The sequence below is a fragment of the Larus michahellis genome, chromosome 2, assembly GCF_964199755.1.
Source record: "Larus michahellis chromosome 2, bLarMic1.1, whole genome shotgun sequence".
Classification (NCBI taxonomy): domain Eukaryota; kingdom Metazoa; phylum Chordata; class Aves; order Charadriiformes; family Laridae; genus Larus; species Larus michahellis.
The window spans coordinates 125,968,366-125,984,752 of record NC_133897.1 but is presented as its reverse complement, the minus strand read 5'-3'; the positions used below and the strand labels follow the sequence as shown (position 1 = coordinate 125,984,752).

Sequence of the window (16,387 nt, the reverse complement as noted above, 5' to 3'; positions counted from 1 at the left end):
GTCATTTCTAATAGGATAATTCCATTCACTACAGATTGGTTTTGATCCTTAGTGCTGCTGATATTAGAAGAATTTTTATTTACTTGTGTCATAGATTTGATTGAAACACTTTCTGAAGATCGAGCTCGCTTACTTGAAGAGAAGAAGAAGCTTGAAGAAGAAGTTAATAAACTGAGGAGTAGTAATTTTTCTCCATCAACCTACTCAGTGGCAGCTTCAGAAGTTTGTGGAGCCTGCGCAGCTGATATTCCCACTGACACAGACAGGCTGGTTTCTGACATTGGAGCTGAAGGGAGACTGGACTCCACGATGGAAACCAGTATGATGGCTGTGCAGTAAGTGTGGGGCATTATAGCAGAAATACATAAGCATGCTCTCGTTCTTTAAGCGTGTGCTGTTGCGTGTTGTGAAGTACAAATGAGCATGTTTAACACTCCTTCTGCTTCGATGTTCTTACTAAAAATATTATTTTAAATGTACGCGTACAATTGGGGTGTCACAGTCATCAGAAATATGTGTTTTTTAATGACTTAGAAGTATGCAACTTAAAGGTGAAATCTGGCCCTGCAATTGTTAGATGAAAAAATTGGCTTAAGTATATGAAATGTAAGTCAAATGGCAGAAGAACAATCGTAATAGTGGCCTAGGAGGAGCCGGTGGGTGGCTTTATGTTATTGGCATATCTTTTGAACAGTGGCTGGCTCTCATTTGAAAAAACAAATGAAAACTTTATTCTTGTTTGTGTACATGAGGGCTGTGGGGTAGCATAATAACATTCCTCGATAAAGGGGAAGGGGCGATAGCTGTGCTTGGTAGAAATTGGGCTGAATCCTCAGGATTCAAAACAAGTAATGGGACTGAGGTTGATTAAGTGGCCTTGATGGATTGATGTTTTGTATTATTGGAGAGAAGAACAGGTATTCAGCATCCCTTTGTTTGTGTAACCTCTGAATCATCAGTACTGTCAGCTGTGATGCACTGCTGACTTAGTAGAAAGCGTGATGGGACTGGGAAAAAACTTTGCAATAATTTAATTATTGGAATATAATGCCTTGCCTAGTAAGTGTAAAGCTACTAGACTGTGATCTGGTCTCAGTACGTGACTATTAAGTCTTCTGAACTTTTCTTAATTCTGACTGGTTAATTTAATTCTGACTGGTACAAAGCCATCCTCTTGGTTGTTCTCAGGAATCCAGCCTACTGTGGATATACTTTCTGCTTTTTTTCAATACTGACTTCCATGAAAATGTACATCAAGTTCAGAGCCTTGACTCTTGCTCTAAGGTGTTTTTTTTTTTTTTAGTGAATTTTAGTAATTTTGTGAAGGTTTTTGAATAGTAAAGACTGTCTGATGTCTCCCTTCCAAGAGAAGGGGTTGTGATGATGCATGCAAATATTCTTTTTTTTTTTTTCAATTTTCTTAACAATTTTTGTAAATTTCCTTTAACAAATGTAGAATGTTAGGCTTAAAAAAATCTCTACTAAAATGAGCACGTTCTATTACATGTACTTTCTGACTATAATAAGACAAAATAAATAGTGCATGAAATGGGTGCATTAAAATAGGACTTATTACTACAAGGTAACTCAGCTATTATTGTGCTCAGTTCAATATGATAATCCATTCAGAGTAGATTACTGGGAGAAAATTCAGGAAAGAAGGGTGAAGAAATTTTATCTAGGGCATCGCAATTGTGGTTTTGTTTTGTTTTTGTTTTTTTTTTTTAAGCCCATATAAAACCTGGGAAAACTAGAAAAGTTAAAAAATCCACAGTATTGTTATGTTTCTGCGGTAGGAGCCTAAGAGAAAACTGAAATAGTACGTTTTACTAATTCATGAGAACTGTTCTTCACACTAATGCTTTCTACTTCCTTGTGGTGGAAGATTGCATTTCTTTAATTCCCTTGTACTGGGAATATTCATTTTAAGATCCTTTCCTTCAATGTTTAAGGTGTCTAAGGAAATATGGATTTGAATTGGAAGGCGCTTTTAAATATTAGCAGTCACATGGAATGTTTTATTTTATGCTTTTACACCTGCAGTAGTTTTTTAATACAGCAGTTATGATTGTGTTGTTAGATTTTCCCTCTTCTCCTAATCCTCCCATAGGCAATCTCATTTGTGAAGTTGGTAAATACCGTAGGCTGTGTCATGTTACCCTGAATAAACAGTGAGTCTGCTTTGTTCCAGTAACCTCAGTACAATGAGGTGTTTTGGGAAGACAGATCTCGTCATCTTATTAAATAAAAAAAAAAAATTATATGCTCTTATTTCTGAGACTTCTCGGAATACCATTTATGTCCCAGAACTGTACACTGTAATGCTTGTTGTACTCATTTGCATGAAAAAACGCTTAGAATCCCACACTAATTTCGTTATACCCCTAATAGGATTAAGAGCTTCTTTTTACTCATTAAGAGCACTTACCTGAAGAAATTGGCTGCATCTTTGAATCACCCACTTGATACAGCTTGCGAGTTTTTACTACACTGTTGAAAGGAAAACATAATAACTGACTGTAAGCTCTTCGTTGCTACCCCTTTACCTAGAATCTTTGTGGAAGATCATTAAGAAATTGCAGCCTATGCAGTTTTTCACTTTTGTGCCACTAGCTATTTGAGCGATCTCAGACTTCTGCCTACCTCTCACAGAAGTAATGAACCTGACTGGGAAAACTCACAAGTGGAATGAGATTTTTGCCAGAGAAGCAAAAGCAGAGTTTTTAGATTTACTTACATTCTCTTTAACCAGTGCACATCTCAGCCAGTGCTGCCTAACCCAGAACAGTATGTCCAGTGCACTAAATAACTTTGTGGAAGCAAGGGTGAGAACAGTTGTTGCTTACCAAACTAAACTTGCTCTGATAATCAATAAAATACTGAAATGCCCCATCTTTAGAAGGAGAACTGTTTCTTACAGTAATTATTCTAGTCCTGAAATTTCACAGCAGGATTACAAAAGCACTTGAAAATTTAAGCCTGCAAACAAAATATTTTGACACAATGTACTAAAAGTCAAGTAATAAATAGGTAGAAATTATTACAGGTTTCTGTTGACTTCTTCATATTACATGAGAGCTAAACAGCCTTTTAACTGAAATGAATTAATGACTAGCATGGCTTCAGTTATAATCTGTTGGTTCTACGTGGCATTTTTCTTGGATTTATAGCATGTTTTGTCAGACTGGATGAATGGACTATGCATCAAAAAACTTGTCCATTTTCTTTTTCCAACCAAATCAGTTTGGACTACAAAAGATATTGTTTTTTCCCTATTAACCTGCTTTTAAAAATATATTTTAAGTGTATTAGGAATTTCTCGCCATGTTTTTAGGAGATTTCTTATTAGGTTGTTAACGTTATCTTATCATGTTCTTATCGTTATCATTCTTATCATGCTAGAACATAGGAAGTTCCATTCAAATACACGGAAAAACTTCTTTACAATGAGGGTGACAGAGCACTGGAACAGGCTGCCCAGGGAGGTTGTGGAGTCCCCTTCTCTGGACATTTTCAAGACCCACCTGGATGCAGCCCTGAGGGATGTGCTTTAGGTGATCCTGCTCTGGCAGGGGAGTTGGACCAGATGATCTCTAGAGGTCCCTTCCAACTTTGAAGATTCTGTGATTCCAGTGCTCAGTTTATCTCGCAGATAAACAGACAAATAGCAAGTTCACATTAGCATCTCTCTACCAGACAGTCCCAGGGCACAGAGCTTTTAAACTGCAAAGATTAGGAAAATATGACATTGTAGAGTGGAACCACAGTATCAAGGGTTAACTGCTAAAGCATTTGGAGCTGTATCTTTCATCCTGATGTTGTGAAAGTAATGCAAAATATGCAGAAATGGTCCCATGGAATTTTATAAACTGATCAATGACTGAAAATTCACTGGCTTGTTGCAACAAAGAAGCTCCTTGGGTTTAAAGAAAAAAAAAAAAAAGGAAAAGGAAAAAAACCAAAAAAACAAACCCCGAAAACCTGCCAGAAATGTCAATGCTGATTCTTAAGGTATCTTTCTGTGCTGTTCCCATGGTGCTAGCAAAAACATGGCTGTCATCGCTTAGTGAAGACGGAGGAGTGGGAAAGATAATTTTTTTGATCATGAAAAAAAAATTAATTTTTAACCTATCCATTTTCTTCTTTCTCTTTTAGTGAAAATGTCCATATGTCTGAAGAAAAACAGAGGATAATGTTGCTAGAAAGAGTGAGTAGATTGCTTGTGAGGTTAAGCATTGCAACTAAGTACTTATATGTATGTGTGAAGTTGTGCTGTGGTCAGTCATATATTCTGATGCAATGTAGTATCTGTAAGGCTTATAAATATAAATCCAGGGAATGGGTTTTTCATTGTACTTGTTTCAGATCAGTATAATTTGTATTAATACTTACTTTGAATTACTTCAACGTTATACTTGGCCTGACTTAAAGTTTGTTTATGCTGTTTATGTAGGCTCCAGTATGAATTGAGTCGGGTGTAGTATTTCTTCTTGAGAGTGACAGGTCATTGTTCTAGAGAATTTCTGTAGAACAAAACAAAAACAAAACCATTTTGATTAGTTTTTTCAAATTAAGGCATCCAAAGCAGCTGGACAGCAATTAAGATTGATTTACCTGTTTCTCTTGGAAATGGGTAATTTCTCCTCTTAGGCTTCTACTACTTAGATAATTTTTAATTCTACCTGGGGTGCACTGTAAACTTGGCAATGTTGCTTCTGTAAAAAGTGAAATAACACTTGTTATGAATGTGCTTAAAATTGCAGTTTTCTAAGGTTATTGTCGTGCTCCTACAGGCTGGAACTTTAAGTTTATACCTCACCCCCCTTGCTTCTCCTGAATACATACCTTAGATTTTCACTTGTTACAACTTTTATTTTGGGCATAGTTTTCAATGTACACTGAGTAATTGAACCTTTGTGATGAAATAAAATTTGTTATTCTTGGTAAAAGGATAGATTAAGCCTTAGTAGGTACACTGCAGTCTCTTATATTCTAGTAATTTTTAACTATCCAGTTGTATCTAACTCCATTCCAGTTCCCTCTTCTTGCCTTTTCAAAGTTGACCTTAAAAAAAAAAAAAAAAGTCTTTAACTTTCAGCTTTCTAGGATCACTTAGACTAAAATCTGTGATCAGTTAGAGAGCGTGAATGTTTTCTGTTGACGGATTGTGGCGCTGTATGATGCAAGTGGCTGGATGTTTGACTAGGACCATTTGTATGCTTTCTTACGTCATCTGCTTACAAAGGATTTGTCATGGGTAGAAGCTATAGAATAGTAATACATTAGCCATGGGTAGAACCTATGGAATAGTAATATATTAGATTTCCTTTGCTGTTCTATCAGTGAAATGTTTTTCTGACATAAGGAGAAGGATGAGTATGGAGATAAGCGTGGCTTAGCAGTGGGTTTTTGTAGCACTGTGGTAATTGCTAGACTTCAAATTTTTTTTACATGCCTTTGTTCAAAAGATGTTTTGATATTGTTTTAAAACTGAAAGCTGTAGTAAATAGGTACATTGTATAAGTAGTCTGGCTCTGGTCATATTAAAACTTTTTTAAAATGTTTATACCGTATAAGATAATTGGATATTTTCTTTCAGACTTTGCAGTTGAAAGAGGAGGAAAATAAGAGATTAAATCAAAGATTGGTAAGTATTTGTGCAATGCATGTTTTAAGTCTATAAAAAAATAAGAAAAGCTGACAAATGTTCAGTTTGTTAAAATCTAAAAATGTGTTTTATTAACTTCAAAAATGTTTTAGGTGCTAAGGCAAGTGGCAAATAGGTAACTTGATAACCTTTCTTAAACCAAAGCACTTGAATAATAGTCAATGCCAATGGAAGGAAAAAGAATATAGTGACAGAGTTCCCTTGATTCCCATGCCGTGAATCTTTCTCCTTTTATTTATCCACAGTTTATCCTTGCTAGCAGGGCTCAACATTAGGTCTTAAAAAAAAATTACTGTGTATGTGGGAAATAGACATGTCCTTTGATAGTTTATTGTTGCGCTGGCCATGGAGATCTCACTTTCTTTAAGTGACAGGTGATATCTAGGAGTTTGCTAGAAACTATTATCTGTGTAGTTGCAAATTACATTTCATAGCAAAAGTATTTAAGGTTTTCCAGTAGGAGCTGCCACTCTTCTGTCCAGGATAGGATTGAAATTTACTATGTAGTTTACTCCTGCCACATATTTGTGTATGAAATAGATATTTTTTTTTTCAAACACTTTTATCCCATGTTAAAACCTGTCCATAATAACCCGGCTAGCGCAGGGCATAAGAAAGGATTGCAAAACATCTAAAAGCATATTTTGTAAAAGAAGATTTGTTTTTACTTAGAATGCCAATGAAGTGCACAAAAGGTATTTCAGTGTAGTTTTTACAATAAAACTCAAACACACTGGGCAGTCTCCCAAACCTCTCTGTAGATTTCCTAAATTAAACCCTTGATCTCTTGTCACCTCAGAATAAAATGAAGTTGAAGAAACTGTCATTATACAAGACAAATACAAAATCATTTTTTGTCATTATGAATAATACCAGGTCACACAAGAGAAATCAGCTGCTCATTGTAGTCTAAAGCAATTCAAAATTGGTTTCTAAAGGGACATAGGAACTTAATATCATCACAATTTCTTACTTATAAATTGATCATTTCATAGCTAAAATAAACTGTTTCTTGTCTCTTCATCCTCCCTTTCTCTCACCCTTCTAAAACAGAAATATACATCAACATTTAAATACCGGTATTTATTTCTCTCCAGCTACTTCAGATAAGGAACCCAAAAGGGGTTGTGCATAACAAAATAAAATCTCTTGAGGTCACTGTCTTTTGCAGCAAAACTTGTGGGTTACCTCTGTAAGCAATAAAAGATACAAAGGAGCTCCTTTTAATATGAGGAATGTTATTGCAGGATTTCTGTTATTTTATATAAGTTATTGTGAAAGGGACCCTTTGTTATGTTTAAAGGCTATTAGAACTCTTAGTCATGAAATATTCATTACTGAGTTTTAATGGTAGTATTAAGATTCTAATTTGTTTTTCTTAAAGTTAGAAAATAACGAAAAATATAGAAATCAAGCTAGTTTGCATTTTCATTTTAACACACAGTTTTTATTACTGTTTTATGAAACTGGAGGTCTTAACACCTGAAGAGAACTGTCAAACACTTTAGTGAACAATCTAAGCAGATTATGTGCATTTTGACAGCTTTCAAGTTAGCTGCAACTTTTTCAAGAAAGAAAAGTACAATGGTAATAAGTCAAAATGCAGTCTCTAACAAAAAAAAAAAAAACAAAACAAAAAAAACCAACTGAAGTTGGACTCCATAAACAAAAACTGCTGAAAGTTTCATCAGAAGTTGAGAGCTTTTGGCGTTGTACTGTATTCAGTTTGGACTCATTCTTTGAAGAAATGAAGAAAACAAGCAGTGAATAGGCTTCAAGCTGCTATTGAGACAGGCTGATACTGTTTCTGGGGAAGTGGCAGGGGGAAGACGGACAACAGGAAATGTGCTGTAGGTAACAATATTTGAGTTACAGCTGAAAAATCATGTGCTAAACTTCCAAGTATGAGTAATCTAGATTTCAACAGCATGTATAAATGGTCCAGGAAGTAGGAACCTATGGAAAAACTGCAAGGCCTCCAGTCAGAGTTTCTACAGGGCAGTTATGAATTGTCTTCTGTAAGGATGTTACCAAAGGGTAATGAAATGGACACACTTACCTCAGATCAGCTTCTCTGTCTACTTGCCTGTAAGTGGGCTACGTATCCCTTAGTGTAGATACGAAGTAGTGTTACACATTTTCATTTCTTATGATCGCAGTTACTGTAGAAAGTATATGTATGCTTATGTTCATTTTAGATATAGTTATCCTATTGAAGTTGGTTCATGTGCCAGTATTAATTAATTTTAACAGGTTTAAAGGCAAATATTGTGCATATATAGGAGATATGTAGGGTTTCAAACATAATTTTTAATAGAACCTTTGTTTGGTCTTAGTAAATTTGACTCCAGTTTTATTCCAGGGAGTGCCGCTCCATCTATTACAGTAAACTTTAGATTATGTGACAATCCTTAGTAAAGCTTAGAGACCATATTGAATTCAACATCCGTATTTTAGTTGCAAGAAACATGTTTAACCTCCAGTGTTTTACCTTCAGCCTTTTGGAGAATGCGAGTGGATTCTGTGTTAGAGTGCACAGCTGTATCATAAGTCTTGGTATGCCCAGAACAAATCTTCACTGGCACTGATCTGGAAAGCACTTTTCAGTTTTAAATAATGAGGGAGAAGTCAATTATGTAAGAAATATCATAATCAAAGGTAGCTATATAAAACAAACAAACAAAAAAAACCCCTGAGAAACAAAGTCCAACCAAACCTGCTACAGACCAGGATGACAGAAAGGTATGCTGTTTTCTTGAATGGGTATGAGATCGGCAAGAATAGACACTGTTTGAAATCAATAATAAATTATTTCTTTTGTCTTAACCATATTGTTACCCACAATGTACATTTCATCGTAGCTTGCCAATACTTCATAGCTTTTCTTTTTTTTTATAGATGTCCCAGAGCATGTCATCAGTGTCCTCAAGACATTCTGAAAAAATAGCAATTAGAGAGTAAGTACACGTTAATTATCATATAAACAGATGGATATGCCTTCAATAATAAGTATGTAGTTAAAGAATGTCACGACTCTTATGTTCTTGCTTTGTGGTAAAAAGATACGTAGGTTATCTCTATAGTTTAGCCGTCAGTTATTGAACCATCCCAGTTGAGCATAAATCAAACTTTATATATTTTTTTTGAACAAAAAGGCATTTCTGAATTTTGTATATCAGTGGCTTTATTGAATTCTGTACTTTTCCTTATATGGATAATACCTCGTGGGATTTCTAGAATCCTCCTGGAGTTTTCTTTTAGATTACTTTTTGTTTATCCGTACCCTTGAAATCATGCGAAGAAAAAGTAGAAGGAATCCTGTTTGCCCTGAATATGTGTAGTGCCCCATTATATTTCAAGGGAAGTTCTACCTTCCTGAAGTCTTCAAAAAATTTTTGGCTTACCTTGAGAGAATGAAATGAAATTAACTCAAATATTTTGTTAGATGTTATCAATCTGTTAGCAGCTGCATGTAGAATTGTTGCTGGAAAAAAGTATTAATTCTTGCAAGATATGAAAGCTACAGACAAATGTTCTTAAGTAATTTATCAGTCTGATATTATTTGAGTAATATGAAAAATGCTTTTGGAAAGAAAACCAACACAGATTATTCCTTTAATCTTTTCTGAATTACACCAAATTGCATTTTTATTTTAACAAAGTCGGTATGTGCAGAATCAGTTTTTCCTGTGAGCGTGTTATTCTAGCATATTCTAGCAACTCTTTTGGTAGTCTTTGGTGAGGAAAATGTCATGAAAGAAGAATTCATCTGTCCAGTAGAGATATCTTTATCTGAGTCTGTATATCTGTCATCATACTAAGCCTGAGCAGAAAAGCCTGGAGTATCGTTTATTTAATCTGAAAGCGAGCTTCAAAGAAGATGAGCTAAATTTCTCTCTAGATTTACTTATTTATCTCTGACTATGTATCTGCGATCTCCTTTTAAGAATAAGAGTTTTCCCCTTTCTTTGCCGCTTCCTCCCCATCCTCAGAGTAGTAGTAATATTTATTCTTGGAACGCTCTTATCATCTAATGCTTAATTTGTAGCTATTTTAGACTTCATTTCACTCATGGGTAATTAATATACTTCCAACACGTTTGCCCCGTGAAACAGAAGTTGGAGACAGAAAAGGTTCTCAGAACTCTGTTACTGAAACTTGGCCTGAGAACTTTGTGGCTTTGTGTGTTATCCTGATGTCAGGAAGAAACAGAGCTTTTGAAACTTTTTATGTTAAGTCACCGCGATATTTCTTTGCTTCTAACCTTTTGATCAAAGTCAGATGACTACTTCATCCCTTCTTTGTCCTGTGTCCTTAAAATTTTAAGATTGAATAGCTACATAAATGTTTCGCTGTATCTTTCCATGTTCAAATTGACTTAGTTAAAAACATCAAAAGAGTGTTTGTAAACAATGGTACAGTGATCATTAACAGAAGTATTGGTAAATTAAAAATAATATAAAATTGAAATGCTAGTGTTTTGTTAGGTAAAAGCAAAGCTGTCAGGTCTTTTGAAAACAATAATTTGAGCTGATGGATGTAGAAAAAACATTTCAAAAACAGTTTTTTAAAAGGTAGAGTGTTTTTGTTGACTTCAGAAAATGTAAAATATGTATGAGCTGGCATAACAAGTAGAAACACCTGTGCTGCTGTTCAACTAAGTCTCAGCCTGTGCAGTACTTTGGGAAAAAAACTGTAGTGTAATTAATGTAGCTTTAAACTTCTATAGTTTCTTTTTAGTTAGGTTCCTTGATTGTATTTTTTTTTTTCTAGCTTTCAGGTTGGCGATTTGGTTCTCATCATCTTGGATGAAAGGCATGACAACTATGTATTGTTTACTGTTAGTCCAACCTTGTATTTCTTGCATTCAGAATCTCTTGCTGCACTGGATCTCAAACCAGGTGAGTGTGGTAAGTGTCAGATTACTTCCAATTATTATCTTCTCCTATAAATAACACTCTTAACTTTCTAACACTTAGAGTGATTTTATAAATATGTATGTGGTAAATGAGAAGTGTGTAATGTAGATAAGTATCAGCTATCTTTGTAGCTTTTGTTATTTGTTCTGATGCTAAATGTTTTTCATGGCCGAACATTTTAAATCAAGAAATTATGTGGATATTAATATCTTGGAAAAACAGGGGAAAATATCTGTATCTTCAAAGTAAGCTGTTTAAAAACAAACAAACAAAAAGCCAAACCAAACACACAAACTCAAAAATCCTGAACCCTGCCCCCTCAAAAAGAAAGAAAAGAGAGAGAAAGAGAAGATGCCAATTTTGTACACACCCAGTGTATGTTAATATGTCTATGGGAAAAGTATTCCCATCAGGCCACTAACCTATTCAGTAACATGAATAATAATGTATAACTGTGGATTTATGTTTTCAGTGTCTCTTTTGATGAGGAAACCAAGTACAAAACTCGAGGCAGTATTTCTGTCAAAACTACATGCTCAGTAGTACTTACTTTTTTTAATAGCTGATTTTATGATGCGCTTTGAAGATTGGATAAGATTTGTTCTCTCTGTAGCTCATCTTCTGCAAAGTGACTGGAACTTATGAACCCAAATAAATGTCTGAAATAACAAAATGTAGACCACAGTATATGGGGATTTGCAAGCCATGTTTTTGCTGATAAAGTTTTTCCACCCGATTTAAATGGTGGTTAGCAAGACTTAAAAGTTTTCGGAGAACAGTTTCTGTGTGTTTTGCTTATGTTCATGTTGATAGCATATTTGCTTTTTTCCTCCCTTAATCTTCAGGTTATTTGTTGGCTATTTTTTAGCAGCAGTGTAAACTTAGTTAAATTAATCTATCTTTTTTTAAATGAGGAAAAATAACAATGCTTTGCACTAAACTATGTCCAACACTAGATTTACATAAACGTCTTCAAACTATCACACCTAGTATTTTTTGCAAACCCACCTGTGCTGCCAGCTTTTGTTGCAGAAATGTCTAAGAATGTTTTATGGTAATTCTAATTTATCAGTAAAAGTTTCTATGTCAGGAGAGCATGTCAGAAGCTGTCAACTTACTCTTAATGAGCACACTCATAGATTTCAGTTCTGATGAAAGATGATAGCTCTGAAATAATTGTGTAGTCTCCAGAAGACCACCAAGCTCTAACTGCATTCTGAGACTGCTGAAGAGTATGTCCCATATGTGTGTACAGGAAGAATTCCTATCTTACTTAGAGATGTAATAGATTCTGAACTATGGCATTAGTAATGCCTATGTAACTATGTGATACATGATTTATTTTCTTGCTATTGGTTTACATATATAAGGTTAAAGACATGTCAGTTTATATACAATGAGTACACAATTCACTGACCTTGTCTGTTTTCAAATGGACTTAGCTTGCTCCATTCCTTACTAATTGCTAACCAGTTAGTCTCAAAACTCCACATACAACAAACATGAAAACTTACCATTTGCTTTAGTAACACATTTGTCTAGAGCTCAGTACTTCAGGAAACCATGTCTTGATTCTATTTATGCATCAGGGAAGTGGGGAAAATGAAACCTGGAACACTAATAGTATTTGTGATAGAATAAAATTGGTGTGGACCTAGATACTGCAAATTACTGTTTCAAGGTCTCCAAAATGTTGCATCTTGGCCTTTTGTACCAACGTGTACATATCAAGCTAATAATTTTGTATAAAAACCACCTGCAGTATTAAGTGACAGGGATTTAGGCTGTCTCTGGGGTGTCTGCCTACATTAAGAGCACTTAGAATGCTATGACAATCCTGAAATTGGTTGAGGACTGCATGGTTTCTGTGTTGTCCCTTCAGGATATGGAGGTTTTCAGCTGCAAATGTAGGCAAAAAAACCCTCCATATTTCTCACTGTCTTTGTTAGATCAATGAAGTCTGTCAGACAAGCAAATTAAAAAATAACTTAAGTTTTTTTATAATTTAAATATTAGTTGTAGAGCATTCAGGCAGGATATGAATACTTTAGACTGATTTTAGGAGTGTGGAGTAGAACAGAATCTGCTCCTCTGTCAATAGCCAGATCAGTCTTGAAGGGTAAGATTAAAATTTCAAACTCTGGTGCTTGAGTGACTCATGTTCTAGTCACTGGATAGAGTATCTCATAAATAGTCATGCTTAGAAAAGCAGTGATTTTAGTGTTATGCAGAGCACATGTGAGCTGTTCCTTCCGTCTGTTTTGATGTTTTCTTCATGCCGTGAATAGTGATAGTTAGAAAAGAGCAAAGCAAGTAAAATGGATATAATTTCTTGGTATGCAAGATAAACATGCATTTCCTTACTCTTCAGAAACAGACACAAGCTGAAAGTTTATTTATGCCCACTGTTGCTCTTTTGACATGTCAGTTTATTTTTGAGGTTTTTCACTTTTCTCCTTTCTGAACAGTATGGGGTGTTCCGAGGACTGAAACCCAAACTAGCAGACTTGTAGGGCTTTAAAATTATTATTTATGAGTAACTAATTTCCATCACTAATACAGAAAAATAATCGAATGTTAGTAAGGGCAATTATAATAGCTGAGTACAGAAGGCTTTCTAACCTTTGAAGTACTTCAAGAAATTCTCACCTTTAAATCACACCAAAAGGTTAAGCTTAGCTGATGAGAACAATTTTGAATCTTTAAATTAATTTCAGTTTGCATTTGCTTTTGTTTCCTCTGATGTCAACTTTTAAAACAAAATTCAAACTGGAAAATCTACTTTTTTTGTTTGAAAACACCAGCAACCTGTCTTGAAATCGGAACTTATTTAATTTTTGTTAATTTATTTTTAAAAGGGTTGGGTGTTTTTAATAACTTCTGCTTTCAAATACTCTTTAACCGCATTAAATGTAATATCCTATTACCTGTAGTTGACTATCTAAAACAATAAATATTTTGTCTCTTTAGCTTCAGGTGCATCTAGGAGACCTTGGGTGCTAGGAAAAGTGATGGAAAAAGAATATTGCCAGGCAAAAAAGGTAAGGAAATAGTAATGGAAAATTACCTGATAAAATGAATAGAGAAGAAAATCAGATTTAATGTTTGTAACAACTGTGAAAAGTACTCTCTTCATAATAAGTGAAATGAAAATTGTCCTAGGTTCTGCTATTCCTGCTCTGTTTTTCAGTCAGTGAATAGCAAGAGAAGGGCAACTAGAAAAAAGCGTTAAGTGAGCAGTGGCTTGGGTAGTTGCGTCCATACTGCCCAGAACCTTGCCAGACTCCAAAGGCCCTCGTAAATGCTGAGGGGTGGGAATCAGTTTCTGCTTAAAAATTAAAAAAAAAAACGGAGAATAATCCCACATTTCTAATGTAATTTGATTTTTTTTTTTCTTTCTGTAGGCACAAAACAGATTTAAAGTTCCTTTGGGTACAAAATTCTACAGGGTGAAAGCAGTACCGTGGAACAAGAAAGTATAACACAACAAAGTTTTAGTTCATTCTGTCTCCATTTTTTGACTCGTCCTTCAGTGCTCGTTCATCGCTCCAAATACCAGGCCATCTTTTTATACTGAGGTCATGTGACAAGATACGTCATTGATGTACTGCTTTTACTTTTTAACAGGTCACATTTTAGAAACAAGAAATTCATGAAAAACTCTGGCCCTAACTGTTCCAGTTTTTTTTACCCAGATAACTTTAGGAGTGTGGACCAAATGAGTTCATTTTCTCAAAGGGCAACCCCATGAAACATGGTTTGTTAGCCATGTTAATTGCCTGTTAAATATACATTAGCTTGTATTTAGATGTTAAATGTTAGTTACCATTATTACCAGCATACGTCCTTTTGTGAAATCATTATCAAAGTACTTGCACTCTTTAACAGATTCTTTATATGTGTAAAATTCATCAACTATTTAAAGAGGAGTGTTCATTGCATGCAGATAATCATATAATTTTTCTTCAACATGAGTTTGCCTCAGTAGATGAATAAAAATAACTACTGCAACTTGTTTCATTACATGAAAATGCTCTTTAATGTTAAAAAAGAACCTTGTAATTTGATAGACTGATTTTGAAAATCAGTCAAAGTTAGATCTGCAATCTTCAAAAGCACTTTCGATGGATTGATCACACAGATTCTGAAGGGAAGACATCTGTGCCGTTTGTTCAAAGTGAAGCACTTGTTCTTCCCAACGAAACAGAAATCTTGTATTGATCTATTTAGAAAAATCATATTGATGAAATTGTATTTCATGGTTGAGTTTCAGGAAAAAACTCATTGTACATTAACCATTCAAGAGTCATTTAAGTAACAAATTATTGTAATTGTAAAAGACATGTAGAATTTTAAAACAATAAAGATTTGAAACTGTATGTGTTTGAAGTATTTGTGTGCCTTTTAAATACTATCTATAGTATTTATTTCATGTTAGTCTATTGCAGCTTCTCTCTGGTTCCTCCAGCAGTTTCATTACATAGAAATACCTAAATTTTCTACAAGAGGCATTAATATTCGACAACATTCAGGAATTACAAGAATTACCTTGGAATAATAAAAAATAATTTCAGTAGACAGAAATTAATGTTGTCGGCGTATTAAATGGATACATGCCATTTTTCAAAATAGTTATACTGGCTAATAATTTATTTTATTTTTTTAATAACAGTATAAAAAGATGTACTATAAATGTGTAGCCAATGGAAGGTAAAATTCTGGATTCAACTATGAGTTTATGTCTAGGACTTAATCCATAGAGTTATTCAACTGTGATTTATCTTCAGAAGGTGGGGAGAGGAGGAGTAAAAGAGATAAAGAAATGATCACATGAAAATGTCAGTGCTTCTGCCCATATGTTGCAAATAATATTCCTCCAGACTAACCAGTCCACTTGAATACCCAGAAACTTCTGTATATGCTTTATTTAAAACTTTGTTCCATAACAATTTTAAGTTCAGATTTTTATGAAATGCATGGGCTTGTAACTGTATCACACCTTTGATGAAATAAATCTAAAACAGTTGATCTCCGGAAAGCAGAATGTCATTTTGTCAAGTTGCATTTGTTAAATTTGATAGTTGATGTACTGACTTTTTTTTTTTTGTAAATTACTTGTCAAAAAAATGTGCCTTGTACTTCAATATATGACCATAGTTGAGTATTCCCCAGTGTCAAATATGTAAATAACATAGATCTATAGTACAGGTTTAAGGCAAAAAAAAAATAATCATGATGCAATATTATTTTTTTTATCACTGAATTTTTGACCTTCAAAATGGGAATTCAGTTCTGTCTGCGATTTGGTGCAGTCTTGTTCCTTTAGTCAACTGAGTCGCAAGTGGTTTCAGAAGGTGCACACGTAGCACGATTCATTCCTTCTAATGTGCCAAGTGTTTAGAAGCCTTGATATCTTTTACCCCACTGACAGAACTTTCCCAGCCTCAGATAATCTCCCTGCTGCTGTGAATATTGTTTGTCCTTCAGGAACTAGTTACCTCCCAGAGGCGCCCAGGCTGAGCTAGGAGGCACAGAGTCCTTCCATTTCTGGGAGGACAGTTCTTCTGTGGACATTGCTTGAGTAGCAGCAGTGGATCTACGTGGCAATGTAGACCCCAGTCTTTTATTGTCTACTTCAGAGATAAGTCCCAAAAATTTTAGTCCATGGAGAAAAGATGTGTTTGTCAAGTTCTTTCAAGTTGGATAAAACGTCAGATTTGATGATAGCCCTACAGGACTCTGCACCTCCAAGCAGCACTCTTTTGGGCATACAAAAATTAAACTCTTTTTCCGGCAACTC

The 16,387-nt window shown here is 34.7% G+C and overlaps 1 protein-coding gene across 6 annotated transcripts in view; it reads left to right on the top strand.

Moving 5' to 3' along the window:
* Positions 1–15,615, top strand: part of RB1CC1 (RB1 inducible coiled-coil 1) — a 77,441-nt gene extending 61,826 nt beyond the window's left edge. For 5 of the 6 annotated variants that reach the window (XM_074577024.1, XM_074577029.1, XM_074577025.1 and 2 more), the window contains 7 exons: positions 95–335; positions 4,156–4,207; positions 5,600–5,647; positions 8,567–8,625; positions 10,442–10,578; positions 13,558–13,628; positions 13,992–15,615. In XM_074577024.1, the coding sequence (XP_074433125.1) occupies positions 95–335; positions 4,156–4,207; positions 5,600–5,647; positions 8,567–8,625; positions 10,442–10,578; positions 13,558–13,628; positions 13,992–14,069 (686 nt within the window). In that variant the 3' untranslated portion in view covers positions 14,070–15,615. The remainder of the gene's footprint in view (positions 1–94; positions 336–4,155; positions 4,208–5,599; positions 5,648–8,566; positions 8,626–10,441; positions 10,579–13,557; positions 13,629–13,991) is intronic. The other variant, XM_074577027.1, reaches the window with a different exon arrangement.
* The last annotated feature ends 772 nt before the right edge of the window (positions 15,616–16,387 follow it).